Below are 25,137 nucleotides of genomic sequence, written 5' to 3'. Positions count from 1 at the left end.
AGTGACAACACAATTGTCAAAGGGCAGTGACTGCAGTTAGACGGACAAACCAAGGACGGAGGGCCAGCGGTGTCTGCTATCACTAAGAGCCCGCGGGAGAACACGGAAAATCAGCTAAGTACTGGCAGTGACCGCGCCTCTACCCGGGGGGTCTCCTCTGGAGGCCGCTGCTCTGTGGCTTTGCTTTAGTGCAGGGTTTTCTCTTCAACTTTGGTTGGAACAGAAGTAAGGCCATGTGCGACTCTACTCATCAGGACAATAATGTGCATGGCTTACTTTTATTTTTTATTATAAAAAACACATACAAGAGTTTTAAGAAATGATGAAAATACGACAATCAGGACCATGGTGAGTTATTAAACCCATTTCTATGTACAAACACTAAAATTCCGAAAGTGGAACACCATCAAATGTGAGACACATCATAGCTGCTCACGTGCACACGGCGCGCGCAGGGGCGCGCCCGCCCGCGCCTGTCTGCACACGCTCACGCAGGCGCCCGCGGAGACGTCTGCTCTGCTCCTTTTACTGACACGTAGTTAAATATTTTTAAGGACTTTAGAGATACGAAGAAATGCACTAACGTGGGTTTCTAAAGGCTCTCCCTGTTTTATTTACTCTGATCAGCTGTGCACGACACCTGGAGGGGAACTCTGCAGCCCATTTCCAGCTAAGACAGCAGACGGGCCTCCCAGCTTTTGGGCCACCTCATTTTTTCCTAGTCAGTCATTTGGGCACAAAGTCCAAAATTGGCTCAGGAACCAAATCAATGTTTTTATATTAAATTCATTACAAAATGCCACTCAATTTTAAAAAGCGACTAAAAGGACACTTTCTGCAGCAAAAAAAGGGCTAAGTTCAAGTTTTTGTTGTTTGACCAAGACACAACGAAACACAATGCATACGTCACAAGATCACTGATGAGATGTATGTGGTCTGGGGGAAAACAGCCTCTGCGCGCTCCCCTGCCTCTGCCACAGAGAGGAGAGCCTCTCGGCGCCTTTTTCTCCCTCAGGTCTCGCTCTCTGCAACCTTGGTCTGCATCCTGACGCGGACTGATCTGCTCCCGCTGGGACGCGGGAAGGCACTTCTCCAGGCGCGAGCCGGGTCAGGCCAGCTCGTCGGCGCACAGCGCGCTGACCTCCTGCAGGTAGCCGACCACGGCCGAGGGCACGCTGTGCGCCGTCTCTCTGCGCCAGGCTTCCAGGATCTTGGATATTTCCGCGGGATTGCTGGGACTCAGGTCACACAGAGCGTACACGGCTGCCAGCTGTATACCCCACGGTATATCTGAAAAGAGTTTTCATGTCAGTCAACAAGGAGAAAATCTTCGTTATTCAAAATGTTTTATGTTGTTAATCTACTGAAATACTACTCAAATACAGAATAATATCTACCAGCAATGAAAACCAAAAATTAAAAATAAATTCGACAATGAAAAAATTCATTTAAGTCCCTTCTATAGATAGAGAAAAAATCCCCAAACCAGAGCAGCTGGATACAGGTTCCTAGGGTCGCCCCGAGGGCAGTGAGAGCCGGGGTGGAGGGCACAGCCTGAAGCTGCGTCCTCTCGTGACCAGGCTTGCCAGCCAGTTCTGGAAGGATCACACCCCACACGGTTAAGTTCTGACAAAATGCGGGCCCCAGAGCATTATCAGGTAAATGACTCCATTAAATACCCACCGGAAGTATTTGTAAGTGGACTTTGGAAACGGAAACCAGCAAAGTAAGAGCAAACGAGAAGCTATTCTCACACCACACCTTCACACACTAGATTACAGATCATGGCATTTAACTGTAGACTGGGTTAGAGGTTACGGTATAGAGTTCTCATTTAGACTCTCGTAAGTGTATTTAGCAGTTACTTAATTCAAATTTAATTTTTTTAATTTTCGGAGTTATTTCATTAAAATTTATTATTAAGTATATACTGTTAGTGATGCAATACCCTACAGGGCAAACTACTACTATTTAAAAGCGAAGAGACGCCGTCACAAAACCCACACATGCAAATATAAAGCTGCCCTCCCCTAATCTGCAGGGCAGCGAGAGCAGCACAGGGCCGGCACGCGGTGCAGACAGAGACCCGGGTCTAACGGTAAGAGAAGCAGCAATTCACGACGACTGCAGCCGGCGGGGGCGCGCGCCCCGTGCAGGGCTGCGCGCTGGGCGCGGGGAGCCCGGCCGCGGGCTGGCGGCGCTGACCGCCCCAGGCCTTAAGCCCTCTTCTCCTGGGGCTTGTTTCCTGTGCATAAAACAAGTCAAGACCACCCCTCGGACAGTCGTCCTGGGGCTCCCGGGCTGCGCTGTGGGGCAGGGCCCAGCACAGGGCCTAACCCAGCGCGAGGCCCTGGCTCCTGGGAGCGGGGCCACGCTGCCGAGAGGGGCGCCCACAGCGCGGCGGGAAGACACCCGTCAGCCGCTCGCTCTGCTGGCTGCTCTCTGACGGTGATACACGGTTGAGCCCATGAAAGGGGGCACTGTCACGCGCACCCTCAGCAGCTCTGCTAAAGTCAAAGAGAAAGCAGTTCTCATCAGCTCGACCTGCCAAGCCTCGCCCTGAAAGCGGAAGACAAAGAACTTCCCACGGGAGGAGCACCTGGCATTAAATTTCAGGTGTGCCCATGTGTCTCTGAAAGGAAGAGGGTAACTGCATCACTCCTGGATCGCATAACATTCAAATAAAAGACTCATCACTTTGAGGGGTTACTTTGAGTTTTAAGCTCTTCCCACAGAAGAGTAAGCGTGTAAGAGCACATGCCGTGCGGTACACGAAGCAGAGGACGCCACCACCATGAAGGCCGCCTCACAAGGCATCCAGGTCCCCGCTCCCTCCCGATGCTGAGCAATGACCGCTGGCACTGCACTGGGGCTGCCGTGCACTCCACACGTGACCTCGTTTGGTCATCGCGACGCAGCTTCAGCTGGGCCCCTGCAGGTGGCTGAGGTCCAGTCACCCTTCGGGGTTCACGGGGCAGCAGGAAGAGAGTACCGACATGCTGAGACAGGAGGTCAGCGCTGGACGGCCAGTGAGCCCACCTCCTCGGGGAGGCGCTGCCCCATGGGGCACGCGGCCACACTGACACCACAGGAAACCCACACACAGTCAGATGCCAGCGCCGAGGACGCAGACAGACCGCCGCTCCCACAATCACCCACTCCTCACCCCCAGCAGAGACGCACGAGCAGGGCACAGCAGAGCAGGGCCACAGTAGGAACTCAAAAAGAGGTTCAGCAAGAGGAACACAAATGATTTAAAAATAATAAACAAAAGTTTTACCTTCATCCTGGGCATGCTGTATAAACATACCAATAACCGCACTAATATTTTTCACAGCAGATGGAAACCCTTCCTTCAAACCCAATTGGCCTAAACGACCTAGAGGGAAAAAAATAAACCAAAATGTAAACGACCTTTGGTTAAATGTTAACTTCTCATAGGAATTTAAAACTTACATTTTCCTTCATATAACATTAGGTACATTAAGCTTCACGATGAACCGAAGTTAAAGTGGGTACCTATGCTTGAAAACAGATTAAGGTAAAGCGTCAGGACCCAGCAGGGCTCCGTTTGTCCTGGGCGGGGGCTTGCTGGCTACACGACTCACCACCGCTTCTGTTTTTCACACAAACACGACACACAGTGTGTTGCTTTCCCAGGTGTCATATAATTAATGGAATTCAGCAGAATGAATGGTTTCAGCAGGCTCAGTGTGAAATGACTAACGTCTGCGGGGTGGGGAGACGAAATGCAAGACGTGGCCCATCACAGACTGCGCGCTGCTGCAGCAGGGCCGACACAGCCGCCACCCCCTGCAGGGCAGCAGCTCTCAGCTGCCTACGGACCCGGGAGCCCTTGAGGTCAGAGCTGCTCCTCCAGGATGCTCAGCAGTTACGTGCTTCCTCCCCACGCCGAGATGTGGACTGACGGCGCGAAGGCGGCATCAGGGCCGTGGCACCAATGCTGCATGCGGGTCACTCTCCGCTGCCAGGAGCTCACGGTCAAAAAAGCTGAGTCCACGTGGACTGTCCTTGACGAAGCAGTGACAGCGGTTCTTACCCACTCCAGACCCCCAGGCACACGACTGCCGTCTTCTGTGGACGGGCAGGCAAAGCAGAGCACTGGCTGTCTCCAGGTCAGCCCCTGTGCGGCTGCCTCGCTGTGGGGGGAACTGGCTGCTCCTTCCCTCAAACACCCACTTCCACTGAAAGAACGACGGACAACATGGCTACCTAGACCGAGAAAGACATTTTCTCAAAAACGAGTAAAGTGAACCTGTCATTGCAGGAAATGCATCACTGCTGTCAATGATAAAATCTGAGCTCTCAAGCAAGATTAGAATTTTGGAAAAAGTTCCATCAGCTCCCCTAAGCTTGACAGCTTCAAATACTTAAGATCTCTCTGATGAGATCGGTGAAGATGTTAACGTCTGTTCTGACATTGCTGACGTTCAGAAGATCTGTGCAAATCAGTACTTCTCACGAGAGCAGCGCACGTTACAAGGCCCTGAGTGGGCAGAGATCTCCTCGGTGTCAGCTAGACCAGTGGGTTTTCGGACAACAAAGGAGCAAAGTCCGCCGACGAGGTTTCAGCTTGCACACTGCCACCAGCCTTTAAGAAATTATCACTTGTTGAGTTCCACTGTTGAATGGAAGAAGAATATCCACAGTTGCCTGAAAAGGCTATTGAAGTACCCCAAATCAACTACACATCTGCACGAGACTGGATTCTCCTCAAACACTTCAATCAAAACAACAGGCAGCCAGAGACAGAAGGCAGTGCAACAACAGGAAACCAGCCCTTCCACTCACCCAGACACTGAAGAGGCCGGCCACAAGAAAACGTTCCATTCTTCTTTTCTTTTTGCTTTCAAAATAGTTATTTTCCATTAAAAATATCAATTATGTTAACATGAGTTTATTATTATTAATTTCAAATGAATAACTATTTTTTCCAAGGCCCAGTTTTCACATGTGATACAACAATAAATGACACAGGAAACGTGGCGCACAAAGCCCTCCGGGGGTCTCTCCAGGGGACCCAGATGGGACAGCCCCTCTCCCTTCAACCCCAGCCATCTGGGCCTTCCTTTGCCGAACAGCCCTGGGGGCCCCAGCCTGCTTCAGAGCAGAAGCCTCTCCCCACCATCGCTCAAGGTCAGCCTCACGCCCTCCTGCCCCTGGGAGGACTCCGGGCAGGACTCCAGGACAGAGCCTGGGTGCAGTTTTATCCAAGTCCTCGTCCCATGCTTTAGGGCAGCCTCATCTCACAGGCCCACTGTGCGTGTCCACATTCTCAACACTACAGACCCCCCACAGGTTGACGTACACCTGTCCGTCCACCTCATCTCTGGGCTGACTATGGAGACACCGAGGCATGGGGACACTAAAGGACTTTTAGTTCTCTGTAGCCCCTAAAGGAACGAGCTTAGTGTTAGTCAGCAGACAGCAGGCATTTCATTCAGTAAATTCCTACTGATTAGTGACTCCCTGGATAATTCCTAATCCAGGATGAAGCTGTAAACATCTGGACAATCCCCCAGGAAGTCTTGCACTGAGGTTAAAAAGAAACGTACTTCAGAGATCAGAAATTTCAAGGTACTGATCACTCTTAAGTAACTCCCTGCCATTAGATCAAAGTGCTAACTGCATGCCACCAGACCTGTCATCTGAGACCATCTGTTAGGAGTACTCAGCACACGAATAACTGCAGAGAAAGGGACAGGGCGTATGCCTAACGCAGCTACGGGATCACTGGGCTGTGGGAAACGCACGTGCTTCCAGATGATATATGACTGTGTAATGGCTCCCTTCCTTTTAATTAAAAATGCTTAATGGGTTAGGTTCTATAAGCTACCTAAGTTGACAGAGCTATCAGAGATAAAATAAGAGAAAATCATGAATCTGAAGTAGTACATGGTTTGGGTAAAAAGACACATATGTGATGACTTGACAAAATGAGGGAAAAATCTGCTAAACAGATGGGAAGAGCAGTCCCCCTCCAGGAGGAGAGTGAGTGAGTCCAGGGCAGCTCAGCCACATGACAGCTCAAATGAGAAACGCGGAGCTAACCTCAGTGTCAGACAATACGCTCCACACTCCGGAGGGCCTGGGGAGGGAGGCTGGGAGATCAAAATATTTAAAATATTTAAACAATTAAAATATTTAAAATATTTAAACATTTAAAATATTTTTAAACAATGATTTTAGTTTTTCTATATTCAGCTTAGAAAATACAGAAACAACATGAAACTAGTTTCCAATTATGAAAGTACAGTTATGTTACCCTTACTGAGCAAGTAGGAAAAAACCTGGGTATGAACAAGGAAAGATACACTTACTTTATAAATCACATTAGACTATAATGTAATTTATAGCAGTTTATGGACCCTGGTGTGTATATGTAAGTGTGTGCATGCATGCGTATTAAAATTAATGTCTGAGAATCAAGAGTTCAATTATCAATAAAATGTTCTAACATCAGAAGTCTTAATCTATGGCAGAGTCGAATAAAGCACTGATTTTTAAAGAAAGAGTATGAGTAATGAAAATGAATTTAGTGCAAAAGCACCTGCTGTGATGGCTGTAAAATCAGTTACCACAGTGAAGTCTCAGTCACCATATATTATTATACACTTATCCTTCCACCAAGACATCATCAAGAACGAGAACAAATGTAACAGCACAGACCACTCACCAATGAGCCTCAGGATCGATGCTATTATAATATCCGGAGTGTAGGCGATGTTTGCATGGCCTTTCCTGTATTTTATCCACTTGTCCATCACAGGCCACAGCTCCTTACTGTAAGACAACAGTAACACACACATATGTACGTATGCACGTGTATGAAAGTCTGCACACCCGCCATCACTCAAACACCGAGAACTTATCTTAAAAATGGTCCATAAGAGACAGACAATTAGGGAAGAGGAGGAACTTCTGCAGATGTGGCTTCTCAGGTTAACACGACAACAGACACTGGAGCTCACGCACCCTCCAGCTGTGGAGGATCTCCGTGCCCATGCTGGCGGAAAAGAGGCTACAGACTCCCATGCTTGCACTTTTATTCTGTTTTAACTGTTTACAGTGCTTTGCGCTGAGATGCTGAATAACATCCCCAAGTCACAGCACTGGAGGTGGACCATCCACACTAACGCAACACCTGTGCTCCAGAAGCTGAGTTTCCCTGGGAGGCTCAGGGACAAACAGCTGTATCTGTAGGAAGAACTAAACCGGGGAGTGAACCACACCTACACGGATTAAATCACCTTCTACTGACTGGGAACAGTGGCAGTTCCTCTGTTTCGTCTTTCGAAAATAATACGTACTAACTTCTTATACAGTATTTATAATAGTAGAAAGTTAAATACAAACAAAAATGTAAATTAAAAGCACTCCAAATAACACATTCTCAGATAACTACCACTCTTCTAATTTTGAGCTTTTCTTGCCACATCCTTGGTGTGTGCACGTGTGCAGAAGACATGGTCAAAGTGACCACAGTGCTTAGGAATCAGAGTCTAGAGCCGCTTAGGCAGAGATCCTGAGATTCAACACTGTCCACACCACCAGCAGAGGGACCTTGGCCAAAGCATCTCTGACTGGCACCATCCCCCATGGTCTCATCTGTCACTGGGACGGAAGGGCCGCTGTCTCCTGTGCTCCCAGGAAGATGAGGCCAGGGTGGCCACCCACACACCATGACACAGACAGCACTGAATACACTGTCCTGTCACTTCCTCAGTAACAGACTGCAAAATGCTTTCATGTCAACACAGAAAAATCTGTGCATAGCTATTTATTCTAATATGGCTGCATCTCATTATAAAGATGCTCCATAATTCAATTACCTATTATTTGACATTTAGATGTATCATTCTCTAGTGTTGAGAGAAAAAAAAAAGAGAAAGAACAGATTTCCACAGAATATATTTGGCAGGCATCTCAAAGACAGAGACGTGCAATCCTTCGGTGAATCCTTTTCAAAGTCATAAATTCCTTTAAATCAGCCCTTCTCAGTCAGGGGTGTAAGAAAATTAAGAACTCCAGAACATTGTTTGACTGTTTCTCCATTCTCCAAAGATGCAACCCAGATAGATGCCGCAGACACGTCCATTCATTCCTAAGACGGAGGCCCGAGCGCGTCAGGCTCGGTTCTCTCCCGGAGCCCCAGGGAGAAGGGCGGCTAGCCCAGAGTCTGAGTATTTCCGTTCCTGTGGGCTCTTTCAGAGCATCTGCACGTTGAGATATGCCGACCACCCACTTGTGTGGGCGCTGCTCCCTCCACACGCTAGGGGGGTGCCAGTGAGCCCGAGTCCCCCCTGCCTGAGACTCACTTCCTCCTTGGGAGACGGTAATAAACAGGTATGACGAAAAGCAGTGAAGGCATCACAAAAAAAAATGAAGCAAGGGGACGGGACACTGATGCGGGTACCCTAAAGGGCAGTTCTGTTAACTCTTACCCAAATGAAAACGTCACCTGGAAATGTTTCAGCCGCCTTCAACAGCAAACACATTCAAACCACAACTCAGCTGTCACTGAACAGACCCTGCGACCCAGGGAGCCCCACTGCCAGCCAGCCCGGTGGCCCTGCACCTTATGATGTTGTCGTGGGTCCAGATCCACTTCTGATGGCAGCAGAGCAGGTCGATGGCACAGATGTACTCCCATGTGTTATCACTCAGGTCTTCCCCAAACCGCTCACTGGTCTGAAATTCCGTCTTTGGACATAACTGTATGGTCAAAAGCAGCTTCGAAACCATGATGCCAACGTCTATAGGTGCATTCTAGCAAAGAGAAAAAGAGAAAAAGAAAACGTAGAGTTTCAAATATAACATACCTTATGGGCATCATCTCAGAGTATGACGAGCACTCGCTGAATAATCATTTACCTTTAAAAGACACCTTTTGAAAGCTGTGTTGCGCAAGGAGCTATGTTTACCTTGGTTCTAATACCTGGCCTGGCAGCTGACAGGCCAGACAAAAACAGTCCAGCAGAATGCAGGATCCAGTCACGTGAAGAAGACACTGCAATCCAGATAGGAATGCAGGCCTCCTTTAATTCAGATCAGAGAATGAGTTATAAAGTTAAGATATAATAAAAAATTTCTTAATTTTTAAAGAAATTTTAAAATTCTGTCATTTTTCTAACCCTAGATATCAATCTGCTTTTTCTAGAAACTGATAAAAGTGCATCGCCGGTACGGGACTCCCTCGTCTGGCTTCCATAGTGCGTGTGCGCGTTCTCTGACACGGCTCCACGCGCCTGCGCGCACAGGCGGTCTGAACGTGCCTTCTGACTGCTGGGTAGCAGCCCACCAGGTGGGCGTGCCGCGGTTCGCCTGCCCACCCGGTGCTGACAGTCGTCTGGGTTACTTCCAGCTTTAGGCTGTGATGAGTACTGCTGCTGTGAACACTCATGGATAAGCCTTCTGGTGGACATAAATTTGACTTCCCCTGGGTCCCCTTTTTCCTCGTGTTATTTTTTACCGGGTTTTGTTATTAAAAATGAAGACAGCTTTCAATCTTCTCTTATAATCTGAAAAAGACTGGAATTAGTTGGTTCTTTAAAGATTAGATAAAATTCAGGTGGAACCTATACATATGTCTTGTATACTAAATTTTTTATCATCTTTTCTACTTTTTATAATTGAAAACAACTGGTTTATTCAAGTGCTCTGCCCCTAAAACCAGCCTTCATCATTTTTATGTTGCTAAGAAACCATCCTGTGTTCCCACGTCTGTCGCTGTGAAGCTGCAGGTGGCAGTCCTCTCACTCTCCATCCTGTGCCCGCTTACACCCGCTCTCACTGCGAAACCCTGACTATTATTGTTTTCCTCTTTTCTCATTAATCTGAACTGAGTTACCTGTTTCACTAGTACTTTTTAAAGGCAGTTTTTTTTTGTTCTCTACTTCATTACTATTACCTTTTAAACTATATTCTTTTTTCCTAGATTCCTTCTCAAATTTTTAATTTATAAGATTATCAGCCAGCTTTATTATAAGTTTAATAATGGAAACATTTAAACTATTTTAATGAATGTAAAGTTTTCCAAAAACGAGAGATCTTTGGTATGAAGGGTTTTCCACATCAATGACTTAAAAAATTGATTTTACTCTTCAGTTTCTCTTCATTCACAGATTGTCTGAGACTGTGCATCTCAATTTCCAGGGAATTTTAATGAAATCTCTTCATTACTTATGTCTAATTTGACTGAATTTTTACCAATTTACTAGAGAATTTTGAGGGTAGACTCTTCACTTTTTAAAAATTAAGGTTTTTGTGTGGCCAGAATCATGATTGGTCTTTGTAAATGCCATAGACATACGAATAAATACAGCCTTCATTCAAGTTTACTTTCTATATGATTGAATTTCACTGTCTGTTGACTTATTTTTGTCTAGGACATCTGTTGAATTCTATAAAAGAGAACTGAACTATAATGGTATTTTCCCCCAAGTATTCCTCATTGTTTTTACAGCTTTGACTTTATATTTTTATTTGATATAGGCTAAATACATTTATTAAAATTCTACCTTCTTCATAAATCATGTCTTTTATCATCAAACCACATCTGGCTTCATTCTGAATGGGCCCCAGGAGATGGCTCCCCTGTACAAGCAGGAGGACCAGGCAGGGGCAGAAGCGGCCCTGCAGGTCCCCTCGTGGTGGGGGAGGGTGTGTGTGGCGGGTGGCAGCAGGCGGCTGCCGGCAGGACACAGGAGTGCTCTTCTAAGTGACTGACCGGACTGTGATGGAACCTCACACGGACACACTCTGGTTTGTCCAGATGGACTGATGAAGAGATTACAAACTTGCTTTTTAACATTCCCCTAACTTCTGTCCACCAATAGCCCTTTGCTTTTCTTTTCATAAGAAAATAAAAGTCTAATGAATATTAAACATCAAAAAGTACTAAAGGGAAGCAAAGTGGCATATGAAATTCTACAACACGCATGGCCAGAGTTTTTTTAAAAGAGGGAAGTCATACAATCACTAGAAGAGGGTAGAACAAAATGAAAGTCAACCCCTCACTGATGTCAGTACCTCTTCTTAAAGTTTACCACTATCCACCTGGCATCCAGAGACTCTCGCTGGAGAAATCTATGAATGAAAGAACACCAGTCTAGGTACTAAATTAGCACATCTGTTACTAAACAAATCAAAATGCTAAAAGGAAACAAGAAACACAATATTTAGAACAAAGACAAATTCCACCAACTGGAAAGAAAAACACAGAACATTAGATTCAGAAAAATCACAACAGGGAGGAGCTGAGATGCCATTTTTTTCACCTTCCTACCTACTGTAGAAGCAGACGATTTACATCTCCTCTCAGCCCACACATACACACTTGTGTGTATGGATTCCATCAGCCGTAATTAGTACACAAATAAACTCTGTTCAGTTAACACAGTACATAGGTCTACAATTCTTCCCAAAGAGTCTCATTGCACAGTTAATGAGCAAAATGCATAAGCTTAGACTAAAATGGCATTTTAAAGGATCTGTTATGAAGAATACTATCTCTAAAATGCTCATGAGGTAATACAAGACTAAACTTAACAAAACTAAACGCTAACATTTACGTAAGACCTGCAAGTGCAGTATTACAGAAAGCAGACAGAAACCTCACCTTTTCCCAGTTGAGGAAGGCTCTCAAGCAGTTCAGAACCTCCCCCTTCGCGCGCTGCCTGGCCACTAACTGCATCGCCTTGTTGATCACCGACTGAGAGATAAACACATCATGCCACATGTTCGCGATGAACAAAGTCAACTTTTCAGACTCTGGAAAATCTGAGAAGGAAAACAAGATAATAAATCTTTATGTCTGATGAGGTGAGTGAAGTATGAACAATTTCCCCTTGTGTGATGCGAGGGGACCCACCCTGACGGGAGAGAGCAGGCTGAGTCCCGCCCTGTCGTTTTAAATCTGCTTCTCCCCAACCCCAACTCACCCTTTTCTTTGGGCAAACTTTCTTTAATAGGATTTGAAACACAACACGCAAGTATACATGAAAAGGGCAATAAACCCCAAAGCAGAAGAGAAGACAAACCTCCCGTCTCTAGACCCCCGAGCCCAGGACCCTCCATGTGGTGAGTGTCGTTTCAGGCCATGTTTTGTGCATTTACCACACAGAGCTCACTGGAAGACTGAAGAAACAGCAGGGAAAGGAAGAGCATCAAAGGACAGCCTCCCTTCCATTTCTCCTCGCAACTCTTCATGAGCTTATGAATCCAACTGAGTTTTTCCCTTTCCAGCTGGTGACACAGCAGAGTGGTCTGTCACTTAAAAACCATTCCCTTATCTTGGGTCGGCCGTCACTGACTCTAAAGCAGCTGCACAAGGAACGAAGCCAGAGCGGCAACGAGAGGGACGAGCACACACCCGCGGGAATGCCTGCGCAGACGTAAGCGAGCTGCAGCCACAGAAACTCCTGCTGGAAATCAGGCCCAGCTGGGTTTGTGGCTAAGGCTCCTCTGGCAAATGCACAAAACAACATGACTGTAAAAGACACACAGCAATAACTTAACTGGAAGTACAGATGCAGACAAAAACGCAGTAATACGTTCCTGACACAAGCAGGCCACCCTGTAAACATACCCTCCTTGAGCAGGCTGTAGCAAAACAAGCGCGCCCTCTCCAAGTCCCCCAGCTGCCGGCAGATGCCCACGTACACCCTGCAGAGGGCGTGGATGTAGCTGTGCTCCACGGAAGTCTTCTGAGTTTTCAGTTCTGAGAGAATAGAGTGAAGCAAGCACTCTGCTAAATGCTGGATGGGGAAAAAGAAGAGAAAATAAAAAAGCAATGCTCACTGGTATTTATCTTCAACCTACTGAAGGACAGCTAAGTTACAAACTCAAGTGCCTTTGGCCCCAGGGTATGAGCGGGCCCGCAGCTGCCGAGGCCAGTGGTGCCGCGGGGCCCAGACGGCAGCTCCATGCACGCCTGGTGGCGCCCGGGCACCACCGCCACTCCAACACGTGACAACTTCTTGGTTTTCAGTGAAATAATCTGTGTGTGAGTGTGTGCGTTAAACCCACTCTAATTCTACTCCCATTCCTGTCTTCTGAACTCCAATGTACTCTGCGCATTTATCCTGTTTAGATCTTAAAATACTGGGTATACTGGGCAGCGCTTTCCTTGCTCAGGAAAAGGAGCATTAAATAATTTCATACATGCAGTCATTTGAAAATAAACATCTTTTCAAAGTTAACTGTACTGCTCTCTATGCTTTCTGAAGGTAAGCATTCTAAGAAAAATAAATATTTACACCATCATGATTCCAAGGATGCACAGACAGCCAATAAAGTAAAATCCATGGAAAACTGGAAGTCTTCCACAGTATCAACTTGAATGTTTGTAAATTAAAAACCTATGAAAGTCCTAATAAACCGTGTATGTAAATCTGCACAATCCTCCCCCGCCCCTTTTTGAAACTAGGTATCTGCTCCTGTTTGATTTGTGACACACATTAAGGGAGCGAGGGGAGAAACCCACACAATGTATTTTTCTGACTCTCAAAACTCTCAGATGTGTGGACAACACTATTCACAGAAAAGAAGGCTCCATTGCATAGCAATCTGACACTTCAAAGCAAATCACTGAGCCTTTAAACACGCCGGGATCAATGGGAGATCTGCATCTTAAGTCCTGATGCTTTTTTTTTCCTTTAAAATTTTAAGTTATCTGATGAACGCACATTATCAAATCTCCAGTGTCCTATCATTTCTCAAATGGGTAAAACGCTGGCGAGAAATATATGTTTACGTGGCCAGCTGCCCACCTTTGAGATTAAACTTGTGTCAGCTTAAACTTGCCACTCCGCCCGCGGGAAACAGCCTGTTGTCTGGGGACCTGCAGTCCCCACGCTCTCAGAGAAAAGCAGCCACGTACCTTTTTGGTTGTGCTGAATTCATAAACAACGTCCTTCTCTTGATCTCTCATCACAGGCTTTTTGGAGATGTTCCCCACATACACGTGACTGCGAATGACAGGTAGCAGGTCAAAGGATGACTCTGCGATCTTCCTCAGGGCGTCGGCTATGGCTCGGTCGTGGGACTCCACGGTTTCTTTGGGGTTCAGAGGTACCTGTGAAGCCGTACTGGCGGCTGGGAGAGAACTCTCCTCCTCCGTCCTCACAGCTTCAGCCTGAGAGAGGTCCTCTCGGGGGTCCCCGCTGACTCCTTCTGCGGTGGGTTCCGGTTCGGGGGACACGCCGTCCAGGCGCAGCCTTTTAGCGCTTCTCAGTGAGGGCGCCGACAGAGTCCTCTTCCCGCCGGAATCCTGCCCCACGTCCCTCGGCTGACCGTACTTACAGTCAGCTCCAGCGCTGCCCCCCGTTTTAACAAAGGCGGTTGAGGCAGAAGTGATCGCTTTGAAGCCCGCGATGGCGCTGACAGGCCCGGGGCCGCTCCTGCCGTCGGCCGGGGGCCCCCGAGCAAGCTGGACGTTCCCCTTTAGGATGCTGAGGGTGCGGGCGCGGGCGGACAGCTCTGGGTACATGGTGTCCAGGATCTTCACAGAATTCTCCGAGGGCGCTGCCGCCACAGGGTGGGCAGGTGCGAAGGCGGGGAGGCGGCCAGGCACGGGGAGGGCATGCTTTGGGGTCGCAGCACAAAACTGCAGAGGAGATGACAAGACCCTCTCACTGGCCAGTGCAGTGGATGGGGACGGGGACGTGCGGGGAGGAGAGGGGCGCCCCGGCTCCTCCGGCAGAGGGGACATCACAGGAGGCGCCGGGATCTCAGCCAGGGGAGAGGCCTGGCCAGCAGGAGAGAGGGGAGAGGAAGGGCTGGAGCTTGAAATCAGCGGGGAGGCCGGCAGTGAGGCCCTTGGAGGCGTGGCTATCAAAGGAGCAAGCAAGGGGGGCAGGGGAGGCCCCACCTCCTGACGTATTTTACTCAGCGTCTCAGCACCGCAGTCTGCAGGCGTGGAGGTGTCAGCGTTGGCCAGAATGGTCTGCGTCTGACTCCTCGGAGCCTTTGCATTGCCTCTTTCCCCTGAAAACGGTGGAGCATCTTCACTTTGAGTAGTTTCAACCCGGCTTGATGCTGAAGTCTTCACTGGTTTGTTTGACTGATCTTTGTTAGAAACCTTTGATCGATTCTTATTTTTGCTGAATGGCTCTAGTTTCGAGTTATAGTAAGTGTGATCAGACTGAACGGTCTGAGAGTCAAAGTTTTGATCGTATATCTCAGAGCTAATCCTTACGCTAGGTTTAACAGGTCTATTCCGCAAACGACTTTTATCAAAGTTAGTATTCTGCCCACTGCTTGAAATGTCCTCCTGGGTACCTGGCACGTGACTGCCACCCTGGAGCTCCGGAAAGGGAGGGCCAGGGTGCCCGGTCTCGGGGGACTGCTCTGCAGAAGGAACTGAAATGAAGCCAGCCCCCTGCCCCTCTGGATCCGGGGAGACAGGGGCGTCTTCAAGAGCATCACACAGTATAACCTGGTCCACGTTCGGCATGAGAGCCACGCCATTGATGATGGTCCAGTTGTCCCCCTTTTCAATGACGAGGTTGTGATCCTTATTTATCAGCACGTTGATAATTTCGGAGGTCACCGTAGAGATCTGACACTGAAACGCCGCTTCCCCCTCCCCCGCTCCGGAGTCAGCGCACAGGAGCAGGGGGTCCGTGGGTTCCGGCGGGACCTCCTCCCCACCGTCCACCGACCTGATCACATCCAAGTGGCCCTCGGATCTGCCTCGGGCGTTTTTGTGGTCAGCTCCGCCGCTGGTGGGAGAAGGGCCCGAGGAGTCTGAGCCGGCCCCTGGTGGGGGCGCAGCTGAAGGCTGTGGGGACAAGCTGGCGGTTTCCTGAGGCGGAACCGGCTCTTCCTCATGCTCTGCTGTCACACTGTCATGCACATTTAAGAGCAGCACCTCAGCAGCGTCTCCCTCGTCAGCATCCTCGCAGGGAGTCTGCAGCTCCCGCCCCATCCTAGTGAGCACCTCGGACAGCGTCTCCAAGGAGCACTGCGCCAGCCGACTGGGGCTCCTCAAAGGACCGTCCTCCTCCTCGGATTCGACCCACTCCTCAGAAGTCTCGAGCGTTTCTTCTTCACAGAGTTGCTTTCCGTACGTGTCTCCTGATGGTTCGCTTTGCTTTAATTCATTGTTCAGTCCTTTATTTCGGGTTCCTTTGCTAGAACATTCTGAAACAGAGTCCCCTGAACTATAATCTCTTAGCTGACAACTTTCAAGAAACATCACGACCTCTGACGTGGAAAGTCTGTCCATCTCGGAGAGAGCGCTGATGTTAAAGTCCCGCAGAGCTGAGGTCAGATAGCCCACCTCCGTGGAAGGTCTGGGCACGGCCGCAGCGGCCCCCGGAGCTGCTAACTCTGGCCGCCCCTGCTCCACTGCGGCCTCAGGCTCATTCTCGCCCTCGCTGCAGCTGGGCGCCTCACTCTCCTCCACCTCAGTGTCGCCACCTGCCACCTCCCGGATGCCCGTGTAACAGCACAGGGTACCAGGAAGGCTGCTCTGGGGGACAGAGCATTTCTCTTCACCTCTCCTGCCGAATACTGGGGAAAAAGCAGGATCTGCGGCGCCCACACCATCAGGAGAAGCACCACCAGGGGTCTGAGCCGGCAGACTCTCCTGCGGGCAGTGCCGCACAGCAGGCGGGTCCTTTGAGACGGCCGGGGCCTCCCCGCCAGACCTGACTGCGTCTCCAGTGGGTATTTCTCTACCAGGAAAAGCTCTTGATAGTGTCACCTCTGCGGCTGGAATTTTCTGCACATCCAGCCTGGGTGAGTCCACACTTGGGGCAGGAAGATGCGGACTCTGCTTCTGCACCTCCTCTTGCCCCCTGGCTTCCGTCACCATGTCTTGGTTTGGGACCGGGATGTTTTCAGAAGTGAAAGATAATTTACTATTTGCGGGACAACAAGGATTTTCTACTGGTAAAGAACCACTCAGAGAATTAAAATCTAATTTCCTCAAGGAGGTGGAAACGCCTGGTGAGGTTCTCTCTGTGGCAGCTGCCTCCCTGCTTTCCTGTGCTGTGAGCTCACTCCCTCCGCGTCGTGCTCGGGGTGACACACGACCAGCCCCACCGGCAGCATCTGCTGCCAGGGGAGGCTCCGTCCGAGCTGGTCTCATGGGCTCCCATCCAGCACTCTGCGTGGTCTCAGGCCGTGTCTGCTTTGTGATTACTGACACCTGGTTCGGCAACAAGGGCGCTGTGGCCCTGAATGCCACAGGACTGCGACCCTCTGCAGTGCGTTCCGGCTCGGATGCCGACGTCCTGTTCTCTGGGGGGGACACCACCTCCTGTAACTGGCGTCTGGCCTGTTCATGTTCAGGCGAAGCACTCAGTCTTTCTGTGCCACTTCGCCGTAACAGATCGTTGTGGCGCCACGAAGTGTTTTTAACGAAGCCGAGGCCACTCCCCATCGAGCCAGACTGAGGTCCTGCCAACAACGTCAAGTCTGACCGACTCGGCGTGAGCGCGGCCCTTGGACTTCGACTCTCACACAGTCCGCCTCTCATGGCTCCCATGAATCCCAACTGAGGAAGGGAGCAGACTTCGTTCGTGCCTTTTAAGAGGGTCGCACATCCTACCTCATCGCTCCTTTGGCCGTGAAAATCAGGTGCCCGCGACACCGGACTGAAAGCTCGGAAGCTGTTCTCCAGAGCGCCGTCTCCTCTGGGACACTCCGGGGGCTCAGGACGCACCTGGAACGTGTTTAACGTGGCGGCCTGTAATCTTTGTTCGGATGGACGCAGCTCGGGAAGGTCCACCTCAGTGGGAAGACAGGTGTCATCGACATCCTCCAAATCACAGGGAGACCCAAGGTGACCGCAGAGAGACGAGGCTATAGAGGCTGAGGAGGAAGACACCTCGTCTTCGACACCGAGCCCCGCTGCCAGCAGCGCGGCCCCCGCCGCCCCGGGTGCAGGGGCGACTCCTGAGACGAGCTCTCGCGAGCCTTCTCTCTGCTCCTCCAGTCCTCTACACAGGCCCTGAGGACGGCCAGAGACTGACAGGCGGCCGGGCTGAGAAGGGACGCCATCCGCCAGCGTCCACTTGGTCCACCCGGGCGTGGGTGACCCTAGCACTCTGGGCCCCAGGGTGTTTCCTCCAGATGTGCTGGGCTCATTCCACAGCCTCGAGCCAAGAGGAGAACGACGCAGGCCTGCCGTCCCGAGCGCCGCTCCCTCCTCTCGAGCCAGGCTGCCCAACAGCTTCTCCACACGCTCGCTGCCCGGGGGGTTATGGTGGGTCTTCTCTGGGTGCACCGACCAGTCCATCTCCCGACCCTCTCTCTGCCTCGTCACCTCACCTAAAACGCCCCTTCCTCTACGGCTCATGAACTCGGATGACACGGCCCAGCGCTCCTCACGAGCGAAGGAGACGGTGGCTGAAGGCTCTCCCAGGGTTGCTGTAAATGTCCCAAGCCCGACAGCGGTCACTTCACTGACTTCCAGTGCATTTGGAGCTTGGGTGGCTTCGTGCGATCTGAGTCTTTCCTCCCATGGCCCACTTCCTTTACTTTTTCCAGGTGAGTTAAAAGAATCCCGTGATTCAGGTGCATCATCTTCTGAAACGGACTCAGCAGAAACTCTATGTGGGGCTACGTCGTTGTCACTGGAATCTGTACACTCTTCAAAGTAGGCTTCCTTAAAAATAAATGAATTATACTACTTAGTCAGTTATATACCAATTCAACCAACTAAACATAACTATCAATTAAATGCATCTTTTAAAAAAGTACATGCTTCCTGAAGGGTCTGAGGCAAGGGTGGTCTGCACCCTGGCCTCGGAGGGGCAGGGAGGTCTCGTGGGGCACAGCGCTGCTTCGCTGCCGCTCACGGAAGCCGCCGCTGCCCAGAGGCCCACGTTCGCCCTGCTTTTCCCGAATCAGTGACACTTCCCAGCTCCACTCCACGTGCGGCCATGGGCTACCTTTGTTCTCCTGACTTCTAAACAGTCCTTCTCAACTCTGACTTCCTCATTCTCTGGTAAAATGGCTTTTGGCTCTAGCTGCCCAGCGCCGTGTTCCTCCACCTCCCCAAGCGTCTGGCCCGTGGCCAGAACAGCAGCTCCCCAGCACCGAGCCCGGCCACGGCTCTGCATCCCGGCTCTGCAGGTCACCCCGTGGATGTCTCTTGCCTCGTTCCCTCACAGCAACAGGTGCAACCCAGCTGTTATCAACAGACATGCACAGCCCGGCTCCCCGTCTCTGCTCCAGGAACCCTCCATGACCCCCAACCAGCCCCTCCCATCTTGAGTGAACCCGTCGTCACGTGGCCCCCGGGAGAGCCAATCCATGCACCACCCTGCCCCGTTCAGGGGACCGTGGACACAGACTGACTCCTACTGGGAAAATGTTTTCCTCCCTTGGGTTCCAGAGCACCATCACCTCCTGGTCCCTCTACTGTCCTGACGCTGTTTTCAACCTCTTTTCCTCTTCCTCTTTATCTAATCAGCCATGTAGGCACTGACAGCTCCCCGGGATTCTGTCTGGGACCCTACTCTCTTCTTCTACACATTTGGATGGAATGACATCACACACTCCCATGGCTCCCGCTGCACCCCAGCGTCTGCGCCCACCGCAGCCCACCTGCAAGCACCATGCCCGAGGATGGGAAACGCACCCTGCACATGAACCGCTGGAAATCCCGCACACTTCCTATGTCATCCTCCTCCCAAGCGGGTTCTTCCCGTAATTCTAGTTTCCAACATCCTTGATGCCCTGTGTCCTCTAACAATCACACTACAAATCCTAACAGACATGCTGTTTATTCAACCTCATAACCTTTTCCAAGCCAGTCCCTACCTCCTTAACCCCAATGTTACTACTGGGTTCAGGTGTCGAGAGAAGGAAACTGCTGATTAAACGATTTCCTGGCTCCATTCTTGCCTCTTTCTCCACTATCCTCATTCCCTACCCACTCATGCTGGGACACCCCTGAGACTTCAAAGTGAAACTCTAGCATTAGGCCCACTTCTTTGGATCCATCGGGAATTCTCACTGCCTTCAGGGTAAACTGAAAGTTCTCAGACACACGTCCCTTGGGGACCTGGTCTGCCTGACCATTCCCCAGCATGAGGTTCGCTCCTCTACCTGAAGCACCTCCCTCCCTCCTTAATCCCCCAGCTGGGATGCGAGCTCCCTGAGCACCTCCCAGCCCCGCTCCACCCGGCCTCTGTCCAGGCCCTTCCCAGCAGGTACACGTCTTGGCACCACAGTGCTCCCCAACAGTCCCACCACCACACAAGATCCAACCACAGACAACCGTATCCTATGTCACCACTGCACTCCCCGGTCCTAGCCCCGTGTCTAGAACCGAACAGGCTTGCGTCATGTTTCCTGAATGAAGGGACTCGAAGGAGTCTGATCTGTTCCTTAGCCAAAAAACACACAAATATGCTCTGTCAAGTCTGACTTACTAAGAAATTATAATAAACCACCTGCAAACACAAAAACATGATGAATTCATCACATGAAGGTGGCGAATCAGTGACAGAAGTTAACAGGCCTGTGTGCTATATACATGGAGTTCCTATCTCTAAAAATACTTGTTTAATTCACTCGTTCCTTATCTGTTCTGTGCCAGGCACTAAAGATAAAAGTAAACAATTAAGAAACAGTCCTCCCACAAGAGGCTTATGAACCGTCGTAGATAAAGACAAATACAGATGAGCGATGCAAAATGGAAAGCCTCACAGACGTGGGCCCGGAGGGCGCGGCGCGCCTTGTTAGCGCCCAGGTTCCTCCCTAACTCAGTCTGCTCTGAGTACCACGGCCGTTCCTCGAGCACAGCGGACACGGACAATGTGGCCACTCGGTCACGCGAATCTAAAGCGCCAACTCACGGACACGAGCGAAGAACGCAGGGCACCCGGGTGTGGTGACACCAAAGGGGGTGATGGCACCGGAGACAGAAGAGGAGGGGGGAGCTTGAAGAAGTCAACTGCGGCCTGCAGATCCTCATCAAAGCATCGGTCGTGATCAGGAACGTCAGCAGAGCTGTCATTCCTCTGCGGCAAGGCCCCTGGATTGCGGTCCTCTTTGAAACCACCGCCGTCCCGGGACGCGGCCCCACCTGGCCCCTCACGCGGGGGGAAGCGGCCTTCTACCTCCGTGGACAGCTCCGCCAGGCAAGTCTGCACGGCAGAGGTGCCGAGAGGGCCAGCCCCTGCGGGAGGGGGTGCACCGTCTCCCCCAGGCTCGATGGCTCTGGGGTTTTCTATGGCAGATTTTTCTGTGGGGAAAAAAGTGAGTATCAAATTATTTACAATATCGAGAGAACTTAAAAAAAAAACTACCTTATTCTAACAGTTAAAAATGCTTGCAATATTAAGTCCAAGTAGTAATGTTTTTAAAAGGCAACCAATCCCCACCCAAAGATTATTCTCTAAGACCTGAACACGTTCCACCTAAGTGTGCCTCCCCCACGACAAGCCCACGAGCAGGCAGGCGGAGGGACGGAGGCCCCGTCAGCAGTGGGGGCGCGGGTGGAGCGGCCTCCATCCCAGCCGGTAACGGGCCTCAAGGACGCGCTCTTTCTCTTGGGGCATCTTCCCGCCCAGCCAGGCGTGCTCGGGAGGAGCGGCTCTCTGCACGAGTGTGGACAGGGAATGCTGCTGTCTCTGTGTAAAATCCACTTGTATCACGCCTGCCCGTGACCGTATTTGTGCAGTGCTCTAACTAAGGGACTTGACTAGGCCACCCAAATGCTCTGCATTAAGGCGTAGCGGGAAGATCACCAAAAACCCTTTGGGGTCTGATTTTGGTAAACTGCAGCAGTGCTAACTGCTAGCAAAAACACCGTGTCCTGGGAAATAACCAGAAATAACCATTTGTCATATTTGAAAGCTGTAAAAACACACTTCACAGAAGAACTCAGGGCTCCTTGGAGAAGTGGCTGATCACAGAACTGGGGAGGGGAAAACACAAGCTGAGCCTGAAACACCCTGCAGGACCGGGGGTAAAAAAGCCCGAACAGACAGAAACGCAGGAAGACCCAGGAGCCAAAGAGCCAAACTGAAGACGCTCCCACTAACCAAGTCTGGTACAATCTGAATAATGAAATAACGTAAGTACTGAATTACAGCGTTTAGAATAAAACAGGTATCTGTAAGACTACACTGACAGAAATAAGTGAATGAATAAATAAATGGTGAAAAAGTACAGCTCTTCCTCACAGAGCTCCAACTGCCACGTAGGAGGGAAATGTAAAAACCACTATTAGACAAAGCAGCAGTCGTAGCAGACAGGATGCATCCACAGGTGACAAAATCGGAGGGCTCGAGCTGGGGAGAAACAGAACATCTGCAGTGTCAAAGAATCTCCCTCAAGATAGTTAATCGACGAATAAGGAAGAGTAACTTCACATCGGAGAAACCTGGCCAACACCACCTTAAACAGTCAGTCAAGGTTAACATCCCCAGCAGTAACGCACAGACACATCCCTTCCCCAGTATCCCGCTGGGGAACTCTGGCCAACAACACAGACTCACTCGAACACGAGAAAACATCAGCTAAGCAAACAGGCTTTCTACCAAATGACTCGTATTCTCCAAAAGCGTCGAAAACCTGAGACAAGGAAAGACTGATGAACCGCCAGACCCGGGGTAGGGGGAAGGAAACGAAGAATGACCACTAAATGCAAAGTGGGTCCTGGGATGGGAAACGACACACGTGGCTCTACATACGCCTGCCATATACGCCTCCCCCAAGTGTCCTTCTGGATCCCATAAATGTTCCCTGATGAAAGCTACTATTAAATTAAAAACCAAATGCATTCACTGAGCCTGGAAGTCATGCTGAAGGAAACAGAGCTTTGTATGGTTAAAAGTACATCCTAGTTTATCTCAGTCTTTCAATGCAAGATTCAAGAGATGTGAAAAATTAAAGGCATACAGTGTCCACGGTAAACATTCCTACTGCATGTATGAAATGTCCTTCCAGAAGCTTCTCTCTCACCTGGGACACATCCTCTGCCTTCACCAGGAAGTCTGCGTGTTGTGTTTACACAGAGCCAGAGTTCCTTCAGAAGCAGTTTTACTTTTCCTGCGAAAGAGTAAAATAGTAAAGTCATGTCATTTGGCCATTCTATACAAGGCCAAAACTACTCTGGTGAAATCAGGATTTATTAGGAATTTAGAATACTAGGTGACTTAAACATCTTTCCCAAATTCAACCCTTGCAGACAATTTGGTTAAGCTATTGATGGAAAGGTCTACTGATTGAAGGCTGAACACAAGCTTGGGTCTTCTACTGGGGGCGGGTGGGGTGGGCGGTGCAGACAGCATTAGGACTCAGAAGACCAAATCTATTTGTTGCTAGAAGCTTTGATCACCTTTAAGTATGCATGGGATAGGTAAGTTTCTGGTCTACATATTTTCTACAGTGATATGAAATTTGGGGGTGGGGAGAAGCACAGGGGTAACGACGAATATAAGAGATTCCAGAACAGTAGAGAGGTATTTCCTCAGTTCCAGGAGGTTATCAGAAAAGCTGTAATTAACCTAGGGGCTTCACAGATCTTGGAAAATTCTTTAATGGCCTTAAGGGAAAATGAAGGGAGACAAAAATGCGTGTGTAGGAACTTAAGGACAGGGAGAGAGAATCACACACATGAGCAGACACACAGAAAGAAGCATATGCTTCTGTAAGGAAAGTGAAAGCTTGAGAATTTTTATAAAGATTTTTCAAAGGGGTCTGAATTCCTAAAATGCTTAAGAACCACTGGTTCAAGTTGAAAGGCAAAGGGCAACTGTAACCAAGACAGGCCTAATCAAAGTCACGTTACATTTAAGAACAGTATGCTATGGGTTTAGAGCAAATTTAACATTAAGAACACAAATTCCCAAAAACCTTCCAAAGCAAAAAAAAAAAAAAAAAATTCATAAAACTATAAAGATCAATAGTTTATGTCAAATAATACATTTAAAAGGCAATCCACACTCATTAAACTAAAAATAGCAGTAAGTATTAGGTAATTTCAGGCTACCTCAAAGTTCTATCACAGTTTACTTAAAGTTCTTAAATTAAACAGAATCATTTATTGAAAATACTGAAATCTTTAATCCAGTTGTAGAGAGGCTAAAAAGACCAACCTTTTAAACCAAAATATCTCTAAGGAATCACAGATTTTAGAATAAGTCAGCCCTATTTAAGATGGCAAATTACATCACTCCAAGAAGTGAAGTCCAGAGAAAGAGGCCAGGACCCATGGGGACACAATAACAGAGACGTTTGAAAAGTTGGACATTTCCAACCTCTCCTGAGCCATGTCAGCCACTGTCACTGTGTGTGTGAGGTGCATTAGTTTTAGAGTTTAAAAATTCTATGACCAAGTAGTTTATCTACGTTGTGATTTAACCTACCCAAAAGCCTGCTTCCAAATACTGTAATCCCCTTTGCTTAAATGACCTGACCGGGATCCCTGCTTATTACGTATACCCAAAGCAGCAAACAAGGAACCTTAAAAGAAAAGAAAAAAAGTTACTTTTCTGCCCTTACGGAGTCTGTTAACCAGAGCTATGCTTACTCTAACCAAGCACTCGTTCATTACTTCCAATCTGACAAAAAAGAGCTATCCATTCTCAGCAAAGCAGAAAAAACAAAAACAAAACAAAAAAACCACTTCATTGTGGCATCATTACTTAGTTGCGAAAATCTCTCAGCTGAACCACAGGCCTCCCCCAATTCCTTAAAATGCCTCCTTTATCAAAATCTAGAAATCTATGAGTGCAGTATTTCTAGACTTTCCTACTCCACTGATTTGTCAGTTTCCACATGAAAAGCATGCTTCCTTAATCACGACAGTTTTATAATTTTTTAACTTTTTTTATTGAGTTATGTTATGTCAGATTCCAGTGTAGAGCACAATTTTTCAGTTATACATGAACATACATATATTGTCACAATTTTTCCTCTGTGAGCTACCACAAGATCTTGTATATATTTCCCTGTGCTATACAGTATAATCTTGTTTATCTATTCTGCATATGCCTGTCAATATCTACAGATTTTGAAATCCCAGTCTGTCCCTTCCCACCCCCCGCACCCTTGGCAACCACAAGTTTGTATTCTATGTCTACGAGTCTGTTTCTGTTCCGTATTTATGTTCTTTTTTTTTTTCTTTTTAGATTCCATATGAGT

At 49.0% G+C, this 25,137-nt stretch overlaps 1 protein-coding gene across 2 annotated transcripts in view; it reads right to left on the bottom strand.

Moving 5' to 3' along the window:
* Positions 1 to 250: 250 nt before the first annotated feature.
* ICE1 (interactor of little elongation complex ELL subunit 1) overlaps positions 251 to 25,137 on the bottom strand; it is a 48,200-nt gene continuing 23,313 nt past the window's right edge. Inside the window, exons 11-19 of one of the 2 annotated variants that reach the window (XM_074355986.1) lie at positions 22,954 to 23,040; positions 20,841 to 21,229; positions 13,904 to 18,640; positions 12,611 to 12,779; positions 11,642 to 11,802; positions 8,600 to 8,790; positions 6,698 to 6,804; positions 3,281 to 3,379; positions 251 to 1,290 (exon numbers count right to left, since the gene is read on the bottom strand). In XM_074355986.1, the coding sequence (XP_074212087.1) occupies positions 1,109 to 1,290; positions 3,281 to 3,379; positions 6,698 to 6,804; positions 8,600 to 8,790; positions 11,642 to 11,802; positions 12,611 to 12,779; positions 13,904 to 18,640; positions 20,841 to 21,229; positions 22,954 to 23,040 (6,122 nt within the window). In that variant the 3' untranslated portion in view covers positions 251 to 1,108. Of the gene's footprint in view, positions 1,291 to 3,280; positions 3,380 to 6,697; positions 6,805 to 8,599; positions 8,791 to 11,641; positions 11,803 to 12,610; positions 12,780 to 13,903; positions 18,641 to 20,840; positions 21,230 to 22,953; positions 23,041 to 25,137 lie in introns of those variants that run through there. The other variant, XM_074355990.1, reaches the window with a different exon arrangement.

This window comes from Camelus bactrianus, chromosome 3, assembly GCF_048773025.1.
Source record: "Camelus bactrianus isolate YW-2024 breed Bactrian camel chromosome 3, ASM4877302v1, whole genome shotgun sequence".
NCBI lineage: Eukaryota > Metazoa > Chordata > Mammalia > Artiodactyla > Camelidae > Camelus > Camelus bactrianus.
The sequence above is the reverse complement of the archived record's forward strand: the minus strand, read 5'-3'. Positions and strand labels throughout refer to the sequence as shown.